This window comes from Meles meles, chromosome 4, assembly GCF_922984935.1.
Source record: "Meles meles chromosome 4, mMelMel3.1 paternal haplotype, whole genome shotgun sequence".
In the NCBI taxonomy this organism is placed as follows: Eukaryota; Metazoa; Chordata; class Mammalia; order Carnivora; family Mustelidae; genus Meles; species Meles meles.
Genome location: NC_060069.1, coordinates 35,719,729 through 35,741,769, shown reverse-complemented (window position 1 = coordinate 35,741,769; position 22,041 = coordinate 35,719,729). Strand labels below are relative to the sequence as shown.

The 22,041-nt window shown below is 37.7% G+C and overlaps 1 protein-coding gene across 2 annotated transcripts in view; it reads left to right on the top strand.

The window, feature by feature from the left end:
• LOC123939903 (programmed cell death 6 interacting protein) overlaps nucleotides 1–22,041 on the top strand; it is an 81,573-nt gene that overhangs the window by 18,615 nt on the left and 40,917 nt on the right. Inside the window, exons 2-7 of one of the 2 annotated variants that reach the window (XM_046001967.1) lie at nucleotides 4,621–4,675; nucleotides 6,369–6,438; nucleotides 10,497–10,624; nucleotides 13,854–14,007; nucleotides 15,187–15,287; nucleotides 17,546–17,662. In XM_046001967.1, the coding sequence (XP_045857923.1) occupies nucleotides 4,621–4,675; nucleotides 6,369–6,438; nucleotides 10,497–10,624; nucleotides 13,854–14,007; nucleotides 15,187–15,287; nucleotides 17,546–17,662 (625 nt within the window). Of the gene's footprint in view, nucleotides 1–4,620; nucleotides 4,676–6,368; nucleotides 6,439–10,496; nucleotides 10,625–13,853; nucleotides 14,008–15,186; nucleotides 15,288–17,530; nucleotides 17,663–22,041 lie in introns of both variants that reach the window. The other variant, XM_046001966.1, reaches the window with a different exon arrangement.

Below are 22,041 nucleotides of genomic sequence, written 5' to 3'. Positions count from 1 at the left end.
AACTGTTCAGAGGGGCGCCTTGGTGGCTTAGTGGATTAAGCCTCTGCCTTCCGCTCAGGTCATGGTCCCAGGGTCCTGGGATCGAGCCCCACATCGGTATCTCTGCTCAGCAGGGAGTCTGCTTCTCCTTTTCTATCTGCCAGCAGGGAGCCTGCCTCTCTGCCTACTTGTGATCTCTCTCTGTCAAATAAATAAATAAAATCTTAAAAAAAAAAACTGTTTAGAACTGATAAATTCAGTAAAGTCACAGGATACAAAATTAATATTCAGAAATCTGTTGCATTTTTATACATCAGTATTGAAGCAGCAGCAGGAAGAGAAATTAAGAAAACAATCCCAGGGCGCCTGGGTGGCTCAGTCCGTTAAGCGGCTACGTTCGGCTCGGGTCATCGTCCTGGCATCCTGAGATCGAGTCCCACATCAGGCTTCTTGTTCTGCAGGGAGCCTGCTTCTCCCTCTGCCTCTGCCTGCCTGTACTCTCTCTATCTCTCTGACAAATAAATAAAATCTTACAAAAAAAAAGAAAATCCCATTTACGTTTGCACCAAAAATAATAATATACCTAGGAATAAACCTAACCAAAGAGGTGCAAGCCCTGTAGTGAGAAAACTAATAAAAGAAATTGAAGATGACACAAAGAAGTGGGAACAAAATTCCATGTTCACGGATTGGAAGACAAATATTGTTAAAATGTCTATACTACCCAAAGAAATCCACTCATTTATTGTAATACCTACCAAAATGCCAACAGCAGTTTTCACAGAACTAGAACAATCTCTCTCTTTTTTTCCCAAAGATTGTTATTTGAGAGAGCGCGAGAGAGAGCGCGTGCGCACATGTGCACCCACGAGCATGATAGGGGAGAGGTCAGAGGGAGAAGCAGACTCCCCATGGAGCAGGGAACCCAAAGTGGAACTCGATGCCAGGACTCTAGGATCCGAAGCCGAAGGCAGTCGCCCAACTAACTGAGCCACCCAGGCGCCTCCAGAACAAACAATAATTTGTGTGGCACTGCTAAAGTCTGCAAATAGCCAAAGCAATCTGGAAAAAGCAAAGCTGCAAGCATCACAATTCTGGACTTAAATTGTATTATAAGGGTGTAATCAAAACACTATGGTACTGGCACAAAATAGATACATAGATCAATAGAACAGAATAGAAAATCCAGAAATGAACCCACAGCTTTATGGTCAATTCCTCTTCGACAAAGCAGGAAAGAATATCCAGTGGGAAAAAGTCTCTTGAACAAATGGTGTTGGGAAAACTGGACCACATTCTTACACCATACACAAAAATAAAATGGATTAATTGGGGGTGCCTGGGTGTCGCAGTTGGTTGAGCATCTGACTCTTGGTTTCAGTTTGGTGGTGATCTTGGGGTTACGTGGTAGAGCCTTGTGTTGGGCTCTGTGCTCAGCTTGGAGTCTACTTGGGATTCTCTCTTCCCCTGCCCCTCCTCTGCACATGTGGGCACGCTTTCTCTCTAAAATGGGTAAATAAATCTTAAAATAAAAAATAGATTAAGGGGGCGCCTGGGTGACTCAGTGGTTTAGGCCTCTGCCTTCGGCTCGGGTCATGATCTCAGGGTCCTGGGATCGAGCCCCGCATTGGGCTCTCTGCTCAGTGGGGAGCCTGTTTCTCCCTCTCTCTGCCTGCCTCTCTCCCTGCTTGTGACCTCTCTCTCTGTCAAATAAATAAAATATAAAAAAACCCAAAAAAAACAAAAAAAAATAGATTAAGGACCTAAGCGTGGGTGTGAAACCAAAAAATCCTGAAAGAGAGCACAGGCAGTAACTTTTCTGACATTAGCCATAGAAATTTTTTGTAGATGTGTCTCCTGAGGCAAGGGAAGCTAATGCAAAAATAAACGATTGGGACTACATCAGAATAAAACCATTCTGCACAGTGAAGGAAACAGTCAATAAAACTAAACAATAATCGATGGAATGGGAGAAGATACTTGCAGATGGCATATCCAGTGAAGGGTTAGTATGCAAAATGTATAAAGAATTTTAAAAATCTTAACACCCCAAAAACAATCCAGTTAAAAAATGGCAGAAGATGTGGTGGCCAACAGGCACATGAAGAGAATACTCAGCATCACACATCATCAAGGAAATACAAATCAAAACTATGAGTGCTGGGGCACCTGTGTGGCTCAGTGGGTTAAAGCCTCTGCCTTCGGCTCAGGTCATGATCCCGGGTCCTGGGATCGAGCCCCACATCGGGCTTTCTGCTCAGCAGGGAGCCTGCTTCCTCCTCTTTCTCTCTGCCTGCCTCTCTGCCTACTTGTGATCTCTGTCAAATAAATAAATAAAATTAAAAAAAACAAAAACAAAAACAAAAAAACAAACCATGAGTGCTGCCTGGGTGTCTCTGTCGGTTAAACATCTCACTCTTGATTTTGGCTCAGGTCATGATCTTGGGATCCTGGGATCGAGCCCTGTGACTGGCTCCCTGCTCAGTGGGAAGTTTGCTTTTCTCCTTCTCCCTCTGCCTCTCCCCCCTGCTTGTGCTTATGCATGTGCTCTCTCTTTCTCTCAAATAATTAATCTTGTTTTTCTTAAAGATTTTTTTATTTATTTGACAGAGAGAGAGAGATAATGAGAAAGGGGGTAGTGGGAGATGGAGAAGCAGGCCCCTTGCTGAGCAGGGAGTCTGATGCAGGGCTTGATCACAGGACCCTGGCATCACGATCTGAGCCAAAGGTGGACACTTAATGACTGAGCCACCCAGGTACCCCTCAAACAATAAATCTTTAAAAAGAAAAACCATCATGAGATACCACCTCACACCTGTTAGAATGGCTAAAATAAGAAACACAGGAAACAGGTGTTGGTGAGGATGTGGAGGAAAGGGAATCCTTGTATACTATTGGTGCAAACTGGTACAGCCACTGTGGAAGACAGGGTGGAGGTTCCTCAAAAAATTAAAAATAGGGGTGCCTGGGTGACTCAGTCAGTTAAGCTTTCCACTCTTGGTTTCGGCTTCAGTCATGATCTCAGGGTCATGAGATCAAGACTCTTGTTGGGCTCTGTACTGGGCATGGAGCCTACTTAAGATTCTCTCACTCCCCCTCTGCTTTTTCCCCCTCACTAAAAAAAAAAAAAAATAGAAGAAAAAAAAATAAGAATAGATCTGTCATATGATGCGGTAATTCCACTATTGAGTATTTACCCAAAGAATATGAAAACATTAATTTGAGTAGATACATGCACTCCTGTGTTTATTTAAACATTATGTAAAATAGCCAGATTATGGAAGCAGCCCAACTGTTCGTTGATAGATGATGGATAAAGAAGATAATGGTGTGTATACACACACACAGGAATATTGCTCAGCCATAAAAAAGAATGAGATCTTGCCTTTTGCAACAATATGGATATAGAGAGTATAATAGTAAGCAAAATAAGTCAGACAAACACAAATACCGTGTGATTTCACTTGTATGTGGAATTTGAGAAACATTAAATGAACAAAGAAAAAAAACAAAAAAGCGGACTCTTAACTATAGACAGCAGTTCCATACATCAGCCTGTGTTCATCACAAGTGTACTCCTTAATCCCCATCACCTTTGTGACCTGTCCCCCACTATTCTCCACTAAGAAAGTGATCCAGTTTCATGCTTTTTGCATAGTTTGCACAACTGTTCATTTTCCCGACATCATTTGTTGAAGAAATTGTCTCTTTTCTTTTCTTCTTTTTTTTTTTATAAGGTTTTATTTATTTGAGATAGAAAGCAATAAAGAGTGAGTACGAGTAGGGGGAGGGGCAGACGGAGAGGGAGGAACAGGGAGCCTAATGCAGGGCTTGATCCCAGCACCCCAGGATCATGACCTGAGCCAAAGGCAGACACTTGACTGACTGAGCCACCCAGGTATTCCAGAAATTCTTTTTTCCATTGGATATTCTTACCTCCATTTTTGAAGATTAACTGACCAATATAATCATGGGATTATTTCTGGGGAGGGTAGAAGCTTTGATGAACTGTTGTGACAGTGTGGAGAGGGACAGAAGTGGATATAACCAAAGCATATCTGCAAGTTAGTAAACCTGTTTTTAAGTAGCAGTTTACTAACAGTTAGCCACGTGGGTGGCTCAGTTGAGCATCTAACTTAATTTGGCTTGGATCATAATGTCAGGGTCACAGAATCAGGCCCATCTTTGGGTTCTGGGCTCAGTGAGGAGTCTGCTTCCCCCGCCCCACCCCCCTGCTCACATGCACTCTCTGGAATAAATAAATAAATGTTAAAAAAATTATATCATTTTGCCAGATATATTAATTTACCCAATGTATATAAATAGTTACCTTAATAAGAAATAGTATTTTAAGAAATACAGTGGTCTTGGGGAGATGCTAGTTTGCTTTTAGTCATTAATATTTAAGTATTTTTCTTTGGTGGTGAGTATGTGTCTTTTGTACAGTTTTTTTTATTGCATGCATTTTAGATTCTGTTTTATGCATTGAAAGGTTGTTTATTAATTTTAAAATGACTGATTGAATTTGATTTGTGGGCCACTCAAAACATGAATAAGTTTTGTGTACTCTTAAACCTGTTGTATATACATAAATGTATATAATATTTAGCTCTGGTAATTATAAGTTTTCTTGTTTTTTAGGTATTATGATCAGATATGTTCCATTGAACCCAAATTCCCATTCTCTGAAAATCAAGTAAGTCATTAATTTTAATTTGTTTTAAAGTTGTATAATGTAAACTTTCCTCCCACACATGGTATCACTTTACTATTTTTTATGTTTTTATGAGACCTTTCGGTACAAATTAGAAGCTTATAAGCCCATCTCATAAAAATTGGATGTCTTTTTGAAGAATGTCTTGGAATTCTGTTGCTGTCCGTGCTTAATTACTTCTGGGTTTATGTGGAACATTGGGCTGCATTTTTTTTCCCCTACATTTTCTATCAGTATGATCTGTTGACTGATTAACATAATCTGTGAGGTCCTTCTCTTTGGCTTTTACAGAATTAAGAAGGAAACTATAATTGAGGAAGCATTAGTCTCAGTTTATGTGTTTTAAAATTTGACACAAATTAAAAAATTGAGGAAGCATTAGTCTCAGTTTATGTGTTTTAAAAGTTGCATATGAAGTTGCAAGTGCTGGTATGATTAGGCGTTACACTATAAGAATGTCTGCTTTCTCTTAAAGGCTAGATATTGGAAATGCTGAGAGTCTTGTTAAATGAGACTTTAGTTTGTGTGACATTTCTAAGTTTTAAAATAATGTAGTTTATGAAAAATACTTTAAACAGTCTTGTATTGACATCTTACAGGTGACATAATATGTTGAAATTTGCTTTAAAATGCTCAAGGAAAGAAGTGTATGTTTAGGGGTTGGAGGTGGGGCAGGGAAAGTGGGGGTAGGTGAACCAAGAAGGACAAATGGCTGAAACTGGTGATGGCTATGTGGGGTTCATTATGTTATTCTCTCTGGTTTTGTATATATAGAAAATTTCTCTTAATTCTGAGTTGCAGAATTTTTGTATGGGATTCCAATACATGATTTAAAAGATGGTAAGTTCTTTTTAAACTTTATGTATGGAATATTTTAGAAGCAGGGTGAGATGTAGTTTTCTTATTAAGTGAACTTTTTATTTATGTATCGCATACATACATGTCATGTGTATAGCTTGAATTTTTTTTTTTAAGATTTTATTTATTTGACTGAGAGACACACAGTGAAAGAGGGAACACAAGCAGGGGGAGTGGGAGAGGGAGAAGCAGGCTTCCCTTCCACTGAGCAGTGAGCCTGATGTGGGGCTCCATCCCAGGACCCTGGGATCATGACCTGAGCCAAAGGCAGCCACGTAACGACTGAGCCACCCAGGCGTCCCTATAACTTGAATCTTTACAAACGAATACACATGTATGAACACAACCCAAATCAAAAAATAACACATTATCTCATCTCATTACCCCAATAGTAACCCCTCTCCTCCTTTGTCATCATGGAATCGTTTTTAATTTTATTTTCTGGGAAACCTATATAGTACTTAACTTTGTTGCCTTTGCTTCTCTTGGCTTATTTGACAGTTATTTAAGTGCCTGTTCTATTCAAGCCGTTGTATGTTTTAAAGATGAGTAAGATAGTGTTTTCTGGAGAGGATAATATATGTATAATTACTGAGTCAGAATGACCATTGGAAATATCTTAGTGCGAGTATTTTACTTTAAAAAAAGAAAATTGTATGGTCCAGGAAAAGGGAAAGGAGTTAGTTGACTAGAGAGGATAATGTTTTGACAAGCTGTGGTCCTTTTCCTCATTGTGGATTTTCCTTCAAAAGAGACCTAATATTTTATAAGAGCCAAGAAAGTAGGATCATTTTCTGTTTTCTCTCTTTCTATCAAGATCTGCTTGACATTTACCTGGAAGGATGCTTTTGATAAAGGTTCGCTTTTTGGAGGATCTGTAAAATTGGGTATGTAATTATTTTAATAAAAATGGTAAGAAACTAGGTCTAAACACTTTGTATTATTTTAGGTTTTTAAAATTGCTCTCCTAACAACTCTTTGTAAATAATAAGAACTTTTACATTTTATTTTCCAAATATTTCCAAATGTAATTTGGAAATGTAATTTCCAAATATTTATAGGTGCCAGGCACTGTCCTAGTTATAAAAATGTATTCAGTATGACTAGGATGACAGCTGATCATTCTAAAATACGGTGGGTAGTATATGAGTATATGAACTAAGTTGTGGGAGCATAGATGAAGAAGACATGAATTCTTGTTGAAAGAAAGCAGTGTTCAAATTAGGCTCTGAAGGGTGAATTTGGTTTTCTCACCTAAAAAATAACGTTACAGGTTGAACATTAGAACAAAAGGTCATTTTTTTGATAAGTGGGGAATAAATAGTACTGTGAAATACTATTTATCTCATTGCGTTCTTGCATGGATTAAATGAGTGAATATATGTGAAGTCGTTAGAAGAGTATGCAATAAATATTAGCTGCAGTGAACAATAGTAATATGTTTTGTTATAAATGATTAATGTAATATATTATTTATAGTATGTATGCATTATAGAGTATATGTTATATATAATAACATAGAGTAGAAATTATATATAATACATATTAATATAATTATTGTTAAGGTTTGAAACCATAGGTTGAATTGAGGATTATGGAGGGTGAAGACATTGGAATGTAGATTATGAACAGTTGAAAATATACTCTGAATTTGTATTCTTCTCTCTTACATATTAATAACTAACATTTATTGAGTATTTGTTATACCTAGGCCCTGTGGAGGGGCTTCACGAAACATATTATCTTACTGAATTCCCCAAAAGCCCAATGAAGATAGGCACTGTTTTTTTTTTTTTTCTTTCCAAAAAAACTTTTTTTATTAACATAATGTATTTGTTTCAGAGGTACAGGTATGTGATTCATTAGTTTTACAGAGTTCACAGCTCTCACCGTAGCACATACCCTCCCCAGTGTCCATCACCCAGCCACCCTGTCCCTCCCATCCTCTCCACCCCAGCAGCCTTCAGTTTGTTTCCTGAGAGTCTCTTATGGTTTGTCTTCCTCTCTGGTTTCATCTTGTTTCATTTAAGAAATGCACTATTATTACTAGTTGGACACACTGGTTTAGAAAGATTAAGTGACTTTCTGAGGTCATTAGGCAAGGATTTAATGAAGTGGGATGTGATTCCTGAAAGTCTAACTCTAGAGACTAAAGGAGATATGATAGATCAGTGAAGAGACTGGGGAGGGTTGGTGAGATTAGACAGGGTGGTATATGTGGGTCAGAAGAGGAGGAGTGGGTGTGAGTGACATTTCAGAGTTGAAACTAACTGGATATGTGGACTATTTCTCAGAAAAGAGTAGTAGTTGAGGTTGACTCTCAGATTTATAACTTGGTTTGACTTGTTGGATATTTATTCCTTAAGATAGACAAGTTGAGTCTGACTTTTCTATGTTATGTCTGGGTAGACATTTTTCTTTGGCATTTGGGAACTGGATTTCAAACTCAGAAGTGGTAGAGACAGTTGATTTGAAAACAGTTATCATTAGATGATAAATCTGTCTCCTCTGGTAGTCTAGATTGGGAAAAGTGTGAAAGAGGTAGGGATTATAACACTTAAGGGGAACAGGGGAAGAGGTTCCTGGGAATGAGGATGAAACAAAGCCTTCAAATCTCAGAGGAACTGGGGAAAATAGAGACATGGAATTGAGTGCCAGGAGAATTTCAGAGGTCATGTCCAGAGGTTTCTGAGCCTGGCTGTACAATAGAATTACCTGGGGAAAATGTGAAAGGTACAGATGTAAAGATACAGAATGCCAGATGTGATAGGGTAGGAGGAATTTTCAGGGTGGGCCACTGGAATTAGTGTCTTTGAAGATACTTCCAGGTAACTCTAATATTCATTCAGGTTGGAATGTCACCAACAGAGTCGTTGTGGCAGAGGTCAAGTCATGTAAAGTTGGAGAAGTTGCTGGATTTGGCAGTGAAAGAAGTTTCACTAAGGGGATGCTGAAGAAGCCAAATTGCATCCGGTTGAAGTGTGGACCAGAAGTGAGGAAATGAAAATAGCAAATATGAATTGCTTATTTCAGAAAATTTGCAGTAATGATTTAAGGACAAGGGAGCATTATGCTGAGAGGGAGACCAGGTCAAGAAAAAGGATTTTTGATGCCAAATTGATAGGCTGAAAAGGAGCTGATGGTGAGATAGATTAAGTGACGAACGAAGTTCCTGGAAGAAGTGGGAAGCAAAAAACTTAGCGTAGGGGCGCCTGGGTGGCTCAGTGGTTTAGGCCACTGCCTTCGACTCAGGTCATGATCTCAGGGTCCTGGGATCGAGTCCCGCATCGGGCTCTCTGCTCGGCAGGGAGCCTGCTTCCCTCTCACTCTCTCTGCTTGCCTCTCTGCCTACTTGTGATCTCTCTCTGTCAAATAAATAAATAAAATCTTTAAAAAAAACCAAAAAAAAAAAAACCCCAAAAAAAAACTTAGCGTAAATAAAGCAGGGGGTAGTTTATCAAGGCACGTCCAGTAGCAAATACTGGGAATTAGGTGGCTATCAATAATGTCTTGCTTAAATAAAGCAACACTCATTAGAATATTGTGTAATTTTAGGATGCTAAGAATAAGAGTGCAAATATATTTTTGTTCACATGTAAAGCTTTGTTCTATTTCTCAGTGCATATCAAAGTTACGTTTATACTATGGTATAGTCTGTTAAGTATGCAATAGGATTATATCTGAAAAACAGTGTATATAATTTAATTTAAAACTTCGTTGCTAAAAAATATTAATCATCACCTGAGCTTTCAGTGACTTTTAATCACTGATCACAGATCACCCTAATAAATATAATTATAATCATGGTGAAGAAAATTTGAAATATTGTGAGAATTATCAAAATGTGACACAGAGCTACAAAAAGAGCAAATGCTGTTGGAAAAATGGCACGATAGACTTGCTTGATGCCACTAACTCACTCTCAGTTTGTAGAAAGAAATGCAGTTATCTGCAAAGCCCAATAAAGTGAAGCACGATAAAATGAGGTATGCTTGTAAGTTTGTCTTTTTTGTGATCTGCATATTTCACTTAACTTAATGTTCTCAAGGTTCATCCACTATGTAGCATGTGATGGCATTTCCTTCATTTTTAAGGCTGAATGATATTCCATTGTATGTACATACCACATTTATTTTATCTGTTCGTCTATCAGTGGACACGTCAGGTTTCTTCTACCTTTTGATTATGATCATGGGTGTATAAATAACTTTTTGTGACTGCTCTCAGTTCTTTGGGTTTATACCCAAAAGTGGAATTTTTGGATCATATGGGAATTTTATTTCTAATGTTTTGAGGAACTGCCATATTGTTTTCCGTAGCAGCTGCAGTGTTTTACATTCCTACCAATAGTGCACAGCAGTTCCAATTTTTCCATATGTCTGCCAACGATTGTTATTTTTTATTATATGTGCTGCCGAAGCGAGCACGATTGTTATTTTTTATTGTGGCTGTTCTTGATAGTAGCTATCCCAGTGGATGTGAAGTGTGTAGTTTCTTGAGCAGAGTTGTATTTTAACCACATTATCTGCTAGCCTTCTGAGAGATGTATTGGCATAAGGGAGTGAGACTTGGAGGTGCTTGAATTGGATTAGGTTTGTGGTAGTGAAGAACTGGCTAAAATGTGGTGAGAAGATACAATTTTGAGAGCGGTGATGAGAAAATGGGAATAATTTATTTGGATTTAAGTGACAAATGACTTAATTTGGAACCTCACAACATTTTGGACATAAAGAGAAGGAAAGAATCATTCATTGATCTTTTGAATTTTAGATGATAGGAATATTGCTGTGGAAATAAATGCCTGGCAGGACAGCATTAGAAATATGGGCACTATTTTGGGTGAGAAAAAAGGTTTGGAGACTTGTTTTTGTGAGAGTCAATCTCTGAAACATTAATTTTTTTTAGAAAAATAAATGAAAAATTTTTCCTTCTTAATTTTTTACAGCTCTTGCAAGCTTAGGATATGAAAAGAGCTGTGTGTTGTTCAACTGTGCAGCCCTAGCTAGCCAGATTGCAGCAGAACAGAACCTGGATAATGATGAAGGATTGAAAATTGCTGCTAAGCATTACCAGGTATGCAGAAAAGTAACCATATAATGGTTAACACTCCGTTGTATTAAATTGAAAATCATCTGTATTGAGGTTTATAGATGTTTCTTTATACTTTTCTTGAAAAGTAATGTACTTTTTAATGAGTTACTGAATACTTTTAAATTTTGATAAACGTCATACCTATAGGCCAGCTCTGTTTTTCTTCACCATTGTATACCTAGCACTGAGCACAGTGCCTGGCACATAAGAAAGGCTCAATAAATGTTGGGAGAACAAATGATTGAATGTTTTAGGTGAAGTTCTTGGTAAATCCCTTTCAAATAACTGACCTCATTTAAAAATTTTGTACAGTTGAACCTTGAAAGCATGGGAATTGGGGTATTGACCCCCTGCACAGTCAAAAAATACACTGTAATAACTTTTGACTCCCCTAGACCTTAGCTACTCATAGCCTACTGTTGACCAGAAGCCTTACCCATAAAATTTTGTATGTTACATGTATTTTATATTGTACTCTTAAGGTAAGCTAGAGAAAAGAAAGTGTTATTAAGAACTACACAAGAGAAAATATATTTATAGTACCATAGTACCATATAGTACCATACTGTATTTATTGAAAAAAAAAAAATCCTTGCATACGTGCACCTGTGTATTTCAAACCTTTGTTGTTCAAGGGTCAGATGTACATCATTTTAATATATTTTTTTCTTAGAGTGAGACACATACAAAATTTCATCATTGTCAAAAAAGTTAAGACCTAAGAGAATTTTAACTCTGAGACACAAAGAGGTCATATTTAAATGTGGTCAGATATGTAATGTTCTTAAGTTGGCTAAATTTAGATTTTAGATATTATCATTTACAAACATGGCATCTTTGTGGCAGTGTGTTAACTTTTATTTTTGTTTTTATTTAAAGAACAAATTGCTGCTGAGTGATATCATGTATAATTATATTCTCATATTTTATATTATGTTGTTATTTACAAAGTGTACTCATGTACATTATTTTACTCTCATATAAACCTTGTATTGCATGTTATATAATGTCATTCTCATTTTATATGCAAGGAGACTAAAAGGTCAGAGTGTTAATAACTGGTCCATTGGGGTTTCAGGTGTTCTGATTCCAAATTTTATGGAATTCCAAGTGGTGCTTCTAGTGTCGTCTTTGGCTCTGGAATTTGCTTGTCCTAGAGGTTGAGTCTGATTTTTTCCTGATATTTAAGTTTATGAGTGAGGTGAGGAATGCTTTTTGAAAACTGAGAGGGGTGTGCCTAGGTGGTTCAGTTGTTGGGTGTCTGCCTTTGGCTTGAGTCATGATCCCAGGATCCTGGGATCGAGCCCCACGTCAGGCTTCCTGCTCTGTAGGAGGCCTGCTTCACCCTCTCCCACTCCCCCTGCTTGTATTCCCTCTCTCGCTGTGTCTCTCTCTGCTAAATAAATAAATAAAACCTTAAAAAAATAAAAAGGAGAGTACATTTTTTTTTTAAATTTTTATTTTTATTTGTTTATTTACAGCATAACAGTGTTCATTGTTTTGGCATCACACCCAGTGCTCCATGCAGTACATGCCCTCCCTATTACCCACCACCTGGTGAGGAGAGTACATTTTAAGCAAACAAGGTGCTCCAAATTGTGGCTTGCCCTGCACTTTTGAATGGGTATGGATGACAAACATGATGTGCATCCCTTTTCTTTTTGAGGCTATAGAGGGCCAATATTTTAAAATGTGAAAATGGGGGCTCCTGGGTGGCTCAGTGGGTTAAAGCCTCTGCCTTTGGCTTGGGTCATGATCTCAGGGGCTTGGGATAGAGCCCTGCATTGGGCTCTCTGCTTGGCAAGGGGCCTGCTTCCTCCTCTCTCTGCCTGCCTCTCTGCCTACTTGTTATCTCTCTCTGTCAAATGAATAAATAAAATCTTTAAAAAAAAATAAAAAGGGAAAATGAAGTAAACTTAATTATTTACTTTTCTATTAACTGTAACTCAGTTAATTGGCATGTGATATCTTAGAGGGCATTCTTAATTACTGAGAACATTCCATCCTGTGAGTCACTTCTGTGATTCACAGTAGGTCACCTAGTGTGATGGAAAGGGAGGGGTAATATTGGTAAGAAGACCTAGATCCTCCGCCGATCTAGGCTGTTTGCACCAAGAAGCAGTGTGCACTTGGTTGTGTTCTTTAATAACCTCTGTGGGCCTCCATTTCCAGGACTGGTGAGAGAGACTGGATCCTTTGTTGTTCTAGTCTGTGATTCTCTTAGTTTGTTGAGCAAGGTCAGGTCATCACCTCTTGCATGTGCTCCAGTTTTATACTTCTGACTGCAGAAAACATGACTTTCGCTTTCAGTACAGTTAACTTTGAATTATCTCTGCAGAGCATCTCTCTGTAACCCACAACACCTTTAATTACTTACTTAATTTATTTTTAAAGGTTTTATTTATTTGAGAGAGAGAATGATAGAGCATGAGCAGGGTGGAGGGGCAGAGGGAGAGGGAGAACCAGACTCCCTGCTGAGCAGGGAGCCTGACACTCCTGATGTGGTAGGCTCAATCCCAGGACCCTGAGATCATGACCTGAGCCAAAGGCAGGTGCTTAGCCAACTGAGCCACCCAGGCGCCCCCTACAACACCTTTTAAACCCAGACTGACGTTTTTCTTTTTCCCAGGATCATTTGTTTCATAAAAGCAGTTATTTTTGTGTTAACTTCAGCAAAATATAATCAGGAATAAAAAAATCTGATGGGGAACATTTCACCAGGGACCTTTGAAAGCCAAATAGAAATCATTAACAGTGGATAATAATGCTGTTCTTCAGAGGACTAGGCACCTGTACTATTTGAGGTTTTCCCTAAATATGGCATGTTTAATTACTTGACAGATGGATTTGTTTGGGATCAAAGTAAAATCATTTTAGTACTAAATGCATTTTAATAATGTTTTATTCCTGCCTCTATTCTCATGTTGGTCTTGAGGAAGTATATCTAAAAATAAGTTTAACCAATTTGTCCTCTAAAGTTACTGTATTTTTTGCTGCAGTGTACTTTTAATCTTTGTTAAATCTTTTGTTAACCGTACAGCATTGTTGTCTGTAGGTCAGATGTTTTTAGATTTGTAACAATATAAAAATTTAAAAATAGTAACTGTTCAACTAAATTAACATTTGAAATGATTTGTGTGTAACAGTAGAAAATTAAGTCTTGGCTGGGTTTCTGTAGATTTCAAAGACGTTCTTTTTTTCCTCCCTGTAGTTTGCTAGTGGTGCCTTTTTACATATTAAAGAGACAGTTTTATCTGCCTTAAATCGAGAGCCTACTGTGGACATATCTCCAGATACTGTTGGGACCCTCAGTCTTATTATGTTGGCACAGGCCCAAGAAGTATTTTTTTTAAAAGCCACAAGAGGTAATTTTAATTTTTCCTCCATTTTGTTGCATGTGAAAAGAAGTGATAAGCTTTTTAAATAGGAAGGTGGTTAGAATATAATATGCTCAATGTAGAGCTTTCCTCTTTGAACTTAACACATGGGTTATTGAAAATTTTCAACTTTCTTTTTCTGAAATTAAGGTGGTACAAATGAACATTTATGAATATAGGCTGCGTTTGAAGCATTTTTATGAAATAGATAGCTATTGTCTTAAAATACTAAACTCTAGAATAGTATTTGTGTAGGTTTGTAGTGGGTCAAAAATTCATTCATTCAGTATATATTTATTGGGTACCTACTGCGTGCCAGTCACTGCTCTAGGCTCTAAATAGAGGTTGCAAATAAGCAAGATTCTTATTTTCAGGAAGCTTACATTTTTAGTGTGGGAAAGATGATAAGCAAGAAATTAAGTAGCCAAGATGATTTTAAAGGGAGATAATTGGTATAAAGAAAGTAAAATAGATTATGTGATAATGCCTGGTGGCCTGGCTCTGGGTAAGGATACTGGGGGAGTCATGGTAATTTTAGATTGATTAGTCAAGAAGAGTTGAGATCTACTCTAAACTAGATGTAATTAATAAGAAGGAACATCTAGACAGAGTCCCTGGTCCTGTGAATGAGGAAATAAAAACAGTTCTTACTTAGGAGGCATGTAAGGTAGTATGAGAGATTGGGATATGGTTTGATTATGAAGTGCATAGAAATTGAAAATAAGAGAGCAGTCATCTCATGGAAGCAATATGAACTGGAATAGTTTTTATCTTATAAAATAACAGCTAATAGTAAGATAGTAAGATAGAATTCATATATAATAAAATTTACCCCTTTGAAATTTACAGTTGATTGTTTTTTAGTATATTCAGAGTTTTGAAACCACCAGCACTATCCCTTATTTTTAAACATTATCGTCACCCCAGAAACAAACTCCAAACCTCCTCCCCATTCTCCTTTTTCCCAGCCCGTGGCAACCACTAACCTATTTTCTGACTCTGGATTTGTCTATAAAGTGGTTAAATTTTATGTGGAAGAATTGATTTCATCAGTAAGGACTTTTTTTTAGACAAATATATAAACTTGTGATCTCGGTGTTTATACTGTTACCATGATTATTTTGTATTTATTTTAATTATAATGGTCAATTTAATATTTTATTTCAGATAAAATGAAAGATGCCATCATAGCTAAGTTGGCTAATCAGGCTGCAGATTACTTTGGTGATGCTTTTAAACAGTGTCAGTACAAAGATACTCTCCCCAAGGTCAGTTATTGTTTTTGTAAACACTTGGTTATTTTGCATGTGGAAATAACTTGGATGTTTTTGTGTATAAGAAGGTGCATTGAAAATTATGTTTTATAAAGAAACTTGAAATTTTAGGAGAGGCATTTGGAGAATATATTTGTAGAAATTATTTAGGATGCATGGAAAATTCTTTTATATTTAGGGTATGCCTTTGTCTCTACTCTTAACTAAATTTGTTTTTCCAAGCTAAAACTCTCTCTGGAAATTTTTGAACCTCTCCAGTAATTTTACCACATGAAAATTTGTGTAGTTCTGGTCCATTGGTGATTTGGTATAAGCATGAATACTTGAGCATGTTGATTAGTTACTCTTTTAATTTTTGTCCTGTTTTCTTAAAGATGAGTCTTAAGGCAAAAAACAGACATAAAGACAAAAGCAAAAGAAACAAATTCATCTAATATTTTGATTAGAAGTAAGTTTTGCCAACAGGGATAGAAAATTGAGCTGCTGTTGGACAGCTAAGGAAAACAACCATCTTAAACCACACATCACAGGGAGTATTAATTGTTTTAATGTAAACTTTTCTGAAGTGGCATTTGAAAAGACTAGTCAGTGATGATCATTTGTAAATGACAAAGCAGATGATTAGACTAACAAGTGAACTCAGAATGGTTAAAAAAAGGAATTTAACAGATTGTGTGAAATGTATGTTTCAACTGTTCTTGCAGAAATGTTCAGGTATTTGGTTTTATCTGTATCTGCATATGGTTTTTGTTACATGAGTTTTTGTAGGAGAATTTATTGATTTATGTCATTCAGAAATTTTTAAATTATGAAATTGCAGACAATTTTGTAGTGAAGTAAAAAAGCACATAAATATCTAAACAGCACAAAATAGAGAATTAGGAATTCATGTGAAGGAATTCCTGGAGATTTAAAATACACCAAGAGATCAGTAGAAATTTGCCCAGGACTCTTGGATGTTAATACTGTTACTCCTGAAAAGAGCCTTGGGATCTTCTCTCACCTTTTTTTCATCTGAAAGACCTCATGTTCAGCTGCACAGTGTACCGTTACATCCTGTTGGGCCATTAGTTCAGTCGTGTTACGGAGAGAAGAATGTCACCTTCAAAGACTTGGAAACTACCTCTGCAGCATTCCTGGTATTCCTTGAAAATCTCCTGTTTAAATAGCAAGTTGCTCCAGCCTTACCTTGAGACCTGGCATGAGTATAGCTTGAGATTCAGATGTCCTTTTTGCCTTTTTACTAATAAAGCTCATAAGGTATTTTCATATTCTAGTTATAAAACTGGAATATCTGCAACTAGTGATCCAGGAAGCTAGCAAATTATTCACTGGGAGACAGGAAAGCATACCAGGTAGTACTTGAGTTTTTGACTGTCTTTATTTTTTTGTCTAGACCATGACTGCCTAGTGTATTTCTTGGATTTCGTATGTCATGTACTTCCTAAAGATAGCAAGATTGCAGGCTAGGATTTGACATTTTGGAAGAACATCTACTGAAATAAGTGCTTCTCTGGTTCATGTGTTTGGGTCTTTTAAAACTAATTTTGACTGGAATTTTTTTCAAAACAAATTAGGGCAAAAATAACACTTCATCATGTTAGGTATTAATTTAGTACATTTGTCTGTTTGCTCTGTGTTTTTGAGTATATGATCTGAAATGTTAGCATTTATACTAAATTTTTATATGGCGAGAAATCATCTTTATTAAAGAATTCTCTTAGGATATAAATGTAAGTGGGAACTTAATTTACTGTCTTTTGTCTTTTAAACATGATGAAACAGTCAGCTATAGAGCATTTTCATTAGTGTATGTGAGTAATGGTGGTTTAGTTAACTCTAAGGGCTGGGTAAGGACTCCTAAGAAAGCTTCTAAAGCCCTGTGCTTGGTTTTCCTCTGTGAATGTCTGTTTCCCTTCTCTTTCTAATGCATGCTTTCCTGTCTTCTTTGTAAACAAAATGTTGACTTCATGGCTTGATTGAAGACTTAAAAAACTTAAATTGGCTTCACTTAACCGTTCAAAAGAAAAACCCCTTAATTTTAATTGGAAGAAAAAAGTTGAATTCATTGAATTCAGTTCCTGCAGAATCATGTGGTCTTCTCTGTTTACACCTAATGACTAACCTATCTCTAAACCATTAATGGGGTGATTCTAATTTCTGTCTCCTTTTCCTTTTTCTTCCTGCATCCCATGTTGTCTGTGGTGGTTTGTGTGGTTGGACTCTCCCCTGGTCAGTATTTTTATTTCCAGGAGGTGTTCCCTGTCTTGGCTGCAAAGCACTGTATCATGCAGGCCAACGCTGAGTACCACCAGTCTATCCTGGCAAAGCAACAGAAGAAATTTGGAGAAGAGATCGCAAGGTTACAGGTGAGTCTCTTGGAAATAAATGCTGATAAAAATCTTTCCCACTCATTGCCCCTATCTGCAGGGAAGAGTGATTATTTTTATCTTTAGGCTTTACCTGGGTGCTTTTTAAAGTCTTTTTTTTTTTTTTTAAATATTTATTCATTTGAGAGAGCATGAGCAGGGGTGAGGGGATGAAGGGGTAGGGTTGGGCAGAAGGAGAGGGAGAAGCAGACTCCCTACTGAGCAGGGAGCCTGCCGAGGGCTTGATCCCAGGATCCAGAGATCATAACCTAAGCTAAAGGCAGACACTTAATGGACTGAGCGACCCAGGTGTCCCACCATGTTTTTTTTTTTTGTTGTTGTTGTTTGTTTCTTTTTTAGATTTTATTTATTTATTTTAGACAGGGAGAGAGTGTGAGGGAGAGGGAGGGAGAGAATCTCAAGCAGACTCCTCGCTGATGGTGGAGTGCAGCACGGGACTTGATCCTATGACTCCGAGATTGTGACCTGGGCTGAGACCAAGATTTGGACACTCAACTGACTGAGCCACCCATGGGGCCCCATCCATGTTTTTTTTAATAGAAAATAATCTAAATTGCCATGTTTCAGAAAAGTTGTGGAGTGCTTAACTTTGGCCTAGACTTTGAATTGAGACACACAGTTCCATAGCTTGAGAAAGTGGTGATATAGTTGACCCTTGAAAAACATAGGTTTAAACTGTGTGGGGCCACTTAAACACAGATATGTTACAGTACTGTAAATGTATTGTCTCTTCTCTGTAATTTTTTTTTTTAAGGTTTATTTATTTCCGGGGGTGGGGGTTGGCACAGTTGAGGGACAGAGGTGTAATCTCCAGCAGACTTCCTGTTTAGTGCAGAGCCCAGATGTGGGACTCCATCTCCAACTCTGGGATCATGACCTTAGCCAAAGTCAAGAGTTAGAGGCTTAACTGACAGAGGCACTCAGGGGCCCCTCTGTGATTTTCTTCGTAACATTTTCTTTTCTCTAGCTTACTTTATTGTTAGAGTATAATATAAAATGCATGTAACCTACAAAATATGTGTTATTTATTTATTTTATGGATAAAGCTTCTGGTCAGCCGTAGGCTATTAGTAACTAAGCTGCTGGGGAGTCAAAAGAGTGGATTTTTTACTGTGTTGCTGGGTTTTGGTGCCTCTTTTTCCTGCATTGTACAAGGTCAACTGTATATATAAATAGATTTTGTAAACAGCAGAGTATCTTCTGTGCAGTTGTCCATGCAGTTGTCAGCATTGGGTTTGTCAGAAACTTGTGACATCTGGGTCAATTTCACAGTAGCGGCAAGGGCTGTTTATATGAGTTGTTTGTATTTGAATATAGGTGAGCAGAGGGTAGGAAGAGGACTGTTAGGGAACTTTAAATATGGACTAGATATTAGAAGATATTCATTTGGGAAGTTTAGATTAATTAGTCTTTTCATGGGGGAAGAAACCCAAGTCTTTTTTTTTTTTTTTTTAAGATTTTATTTATTTATTTGAGAGAGAGAGAGAGCAAGTAGGAGTGTGGGCCAGAGGGAGGGGGAGAAGCAGGCTCCCTATGGAGCAGAGCTTGATCCCAGGACCCTGAGATCATGACCTGAGCTGAAGGCAGACGCTTAACTGACTGAGCCACCCAGGCACCCTGAAAGCCAAGTCTTATAAAAAAACAATGTATGCTTATTCTTCACATGGACAAAATCAGAGAAAAGTATACCTCCTAATAAAATACAGATATTCAAACATATCTCAGTTGTCCAGAGTTCACTTTGATTATAGTAGCTTAGATTCTTACATAAAAATGCTTCTTGAAAAAGTGGTTTCTGTGGGAAGGATTTTTTTCAGGCTAGCATATTTAAAGTATTAGAAGTTTAGTTTCTTTACTTTCTGGGAATTTTAGGACTGTTAGTTTCAAGTAAGCTTTTCGTGTCTATAAACCAGTCACACAAGAGTTCTTTATTTAAAACCCTCTCTGGAAAAAGGAAACGGTTTCAAACTTTTTTTTTTTTTTTAAATCTTTTTTTTTGTTTTTTTCTTTTATTTATTTATTTGACACACAGAGAGAGAGATCACAAGTGGAGCAGCAGGCAGAGAGAGAGGGGGAAGCAGGCTCCCCATGGAGCAGAGAGCCGGATGCGGGGCTCGATCCCAGGACCCTGAGACCATGACCTAAGCCGAAGGCAGCGGCTTAACCCACTGAGCCACCCAGGCGCCCCTGTTTCAAACTTTTAACAGTGAGACGGAAAGACTTTTTGCAGCTACAGACACATGAGAGTTTCTGACTTCAGTTTTAGCTTTAGTCAAAGGTCAAAGTTAACATAGAATACGAACACTAATTCATATTTCAAAGGGCTGCTCCTCTTTCCATGGCTGAGATTTTCTTTATTACTTGATTTGAGCTCAGAAGTAGGCAAACAGAGCAGATAGAAAAAGATGACCAATAAATCATATTCTCTGTAGTCTATGGCTCAGAGTACCCCATACACCTGATAGAGATCATTAGGTGATCACACCATTAAACCAGCTTTAATCATTGCTGTCCGCAGTGGGGAAAAGAAACATTGGTATGAACCAACAAGAAACAAAACCAAAATCCTAGAGTCAAGAAAAGGAAAATAGTAGATAAAATTGTAGTGAAGGTAAGACTGTTGCTTGGGATTTACTTTTGGGGCAAGAAAAATTGTACCTGGGCTTTATAAGACTCATGAGCTGTCCTTCCTGGACAGTGCCCTTTATTTGGCTCCAGAAGGCTGTACCTTTGATTATCTTGGTGGAATCTCTAAGGCAGACAAAGTACAGTTTTCAGAAAGACGTAAAAAGAGATAGGGGCACCTGAGTGGCTGAGTGGGTTAAAGCCTTTGGAGCCCTGCCTTCGGCTCGGGTCATGATCCCAGGGTCCTGGGATTGAGCCCCACGTCCGGCTCTCTGCTCGGCGCAGAGCTTGCTTCCCTCACTCTCTCTGCCTTCCTCTGTGCCTACTTGTGATCTCTGTCAAATATTTGTCGAATAAATAAAATCTTAAAAAAAATATAAAAATGTGACTTTCTAGAATGAGTATCTGTCAGATATACTTAATTTATTAATCAGGAATCTAGGAAAACTTTTTATGAAAGTATTGCTTGTTATTAGTTGTGGTAGTAGTTTGTCGGTATTAAGGAGATTGTTCTTACCAGATGTATGCTTACATATTTATGGACAAACTTCAGTTTCAAATGATCCTGCAAAAAAAACCAAACAAAAACATGTGGGGTGCCTGGGTGGCTCAGTGGGTTAAAGCCTCTGCCTTCAGCTCAGGTCATGATCCCAGGGTCCTGGGATCGAGCCCCACATCGGGCTCTCTGCTCAGTGGGGAGCCTGCTTCCCTTCCTCTCTCTCTCTCTCTGCCTGCCTCTTTGCCTACTTATGATCTCTCTCTGTCAAATAAATAAATAAAATCTTTAAAAAAAATACATGTAAGTATATATATGGGAAAGAGTGATAAAGCAAGTATGGCAAATTGCTAACACTTGTTGAACCTAAGTGTGGGTCTGTTGTTATTCCTTGTTCTGTTTTTTCAGTTTTTCTGTGGGCTTGAAATTTTTTGAAATTTAAAATTGGGAAAATTAGGTATATGTAAAGGTATACACTTTACCTTTCTCTGTTTGCCTTCTGTTTCCTCCATCTTTTTCCCCCACTGCCCCAAAGGTGATTTCCATTAGATTCTCATTTAATCCTTTCAGTATTTTTTTTCTTTGAAATATAAGCAAATACATGCACTTGCATACATAATACACACAATGCATGTTCTTAACTCTCCCCATTCTTACATATGAGGTACTATGCTTCATATAGCGTTGTGTGTCTTGCTTTAAGCATGCAACAGCATATCCTAAAGATCTCTCCATTTTAATATAGCAATAGGGTGCTTGCTTTGGCAGCACTTATTATAATAATAATAATAATATAGCAATAGAGACACCTTCCTAATTTTTCTTTAGAGCTGAAGTGTGCTTCATTGTATAAATAGCAGTTTATTGCTGTCCCCTTTTGCTGGATACTTGCATGTTTGCAAGGTTTTGTGCAAGTAATACTGCAGTGAATAATTATGTATGCATGGCATTTTGTATTTCAGCAGGTGTCTTGGCTCTGGCTTCCGTTATCATAGATTGAGAGTTTGAACAACAGGAATTTGTTTTCTCATAGTTGTGGAGGCTGAGACCTGAGCATGGTTAGGTTCTCGTGAGAGTTCTTTTCCTGGTTTGTAGACTGTTGGCCATTTTCTCTCTGTGTCCTTACATGGGTGAGGGGAGGAGAGAGAGCACATTCTCTGGTTCATCCTCTTGAAGGCACTAATCCCATAACGAGGGCTCTGCCCGCATGGCCTCATCCGAACATAATCTTCTAAAA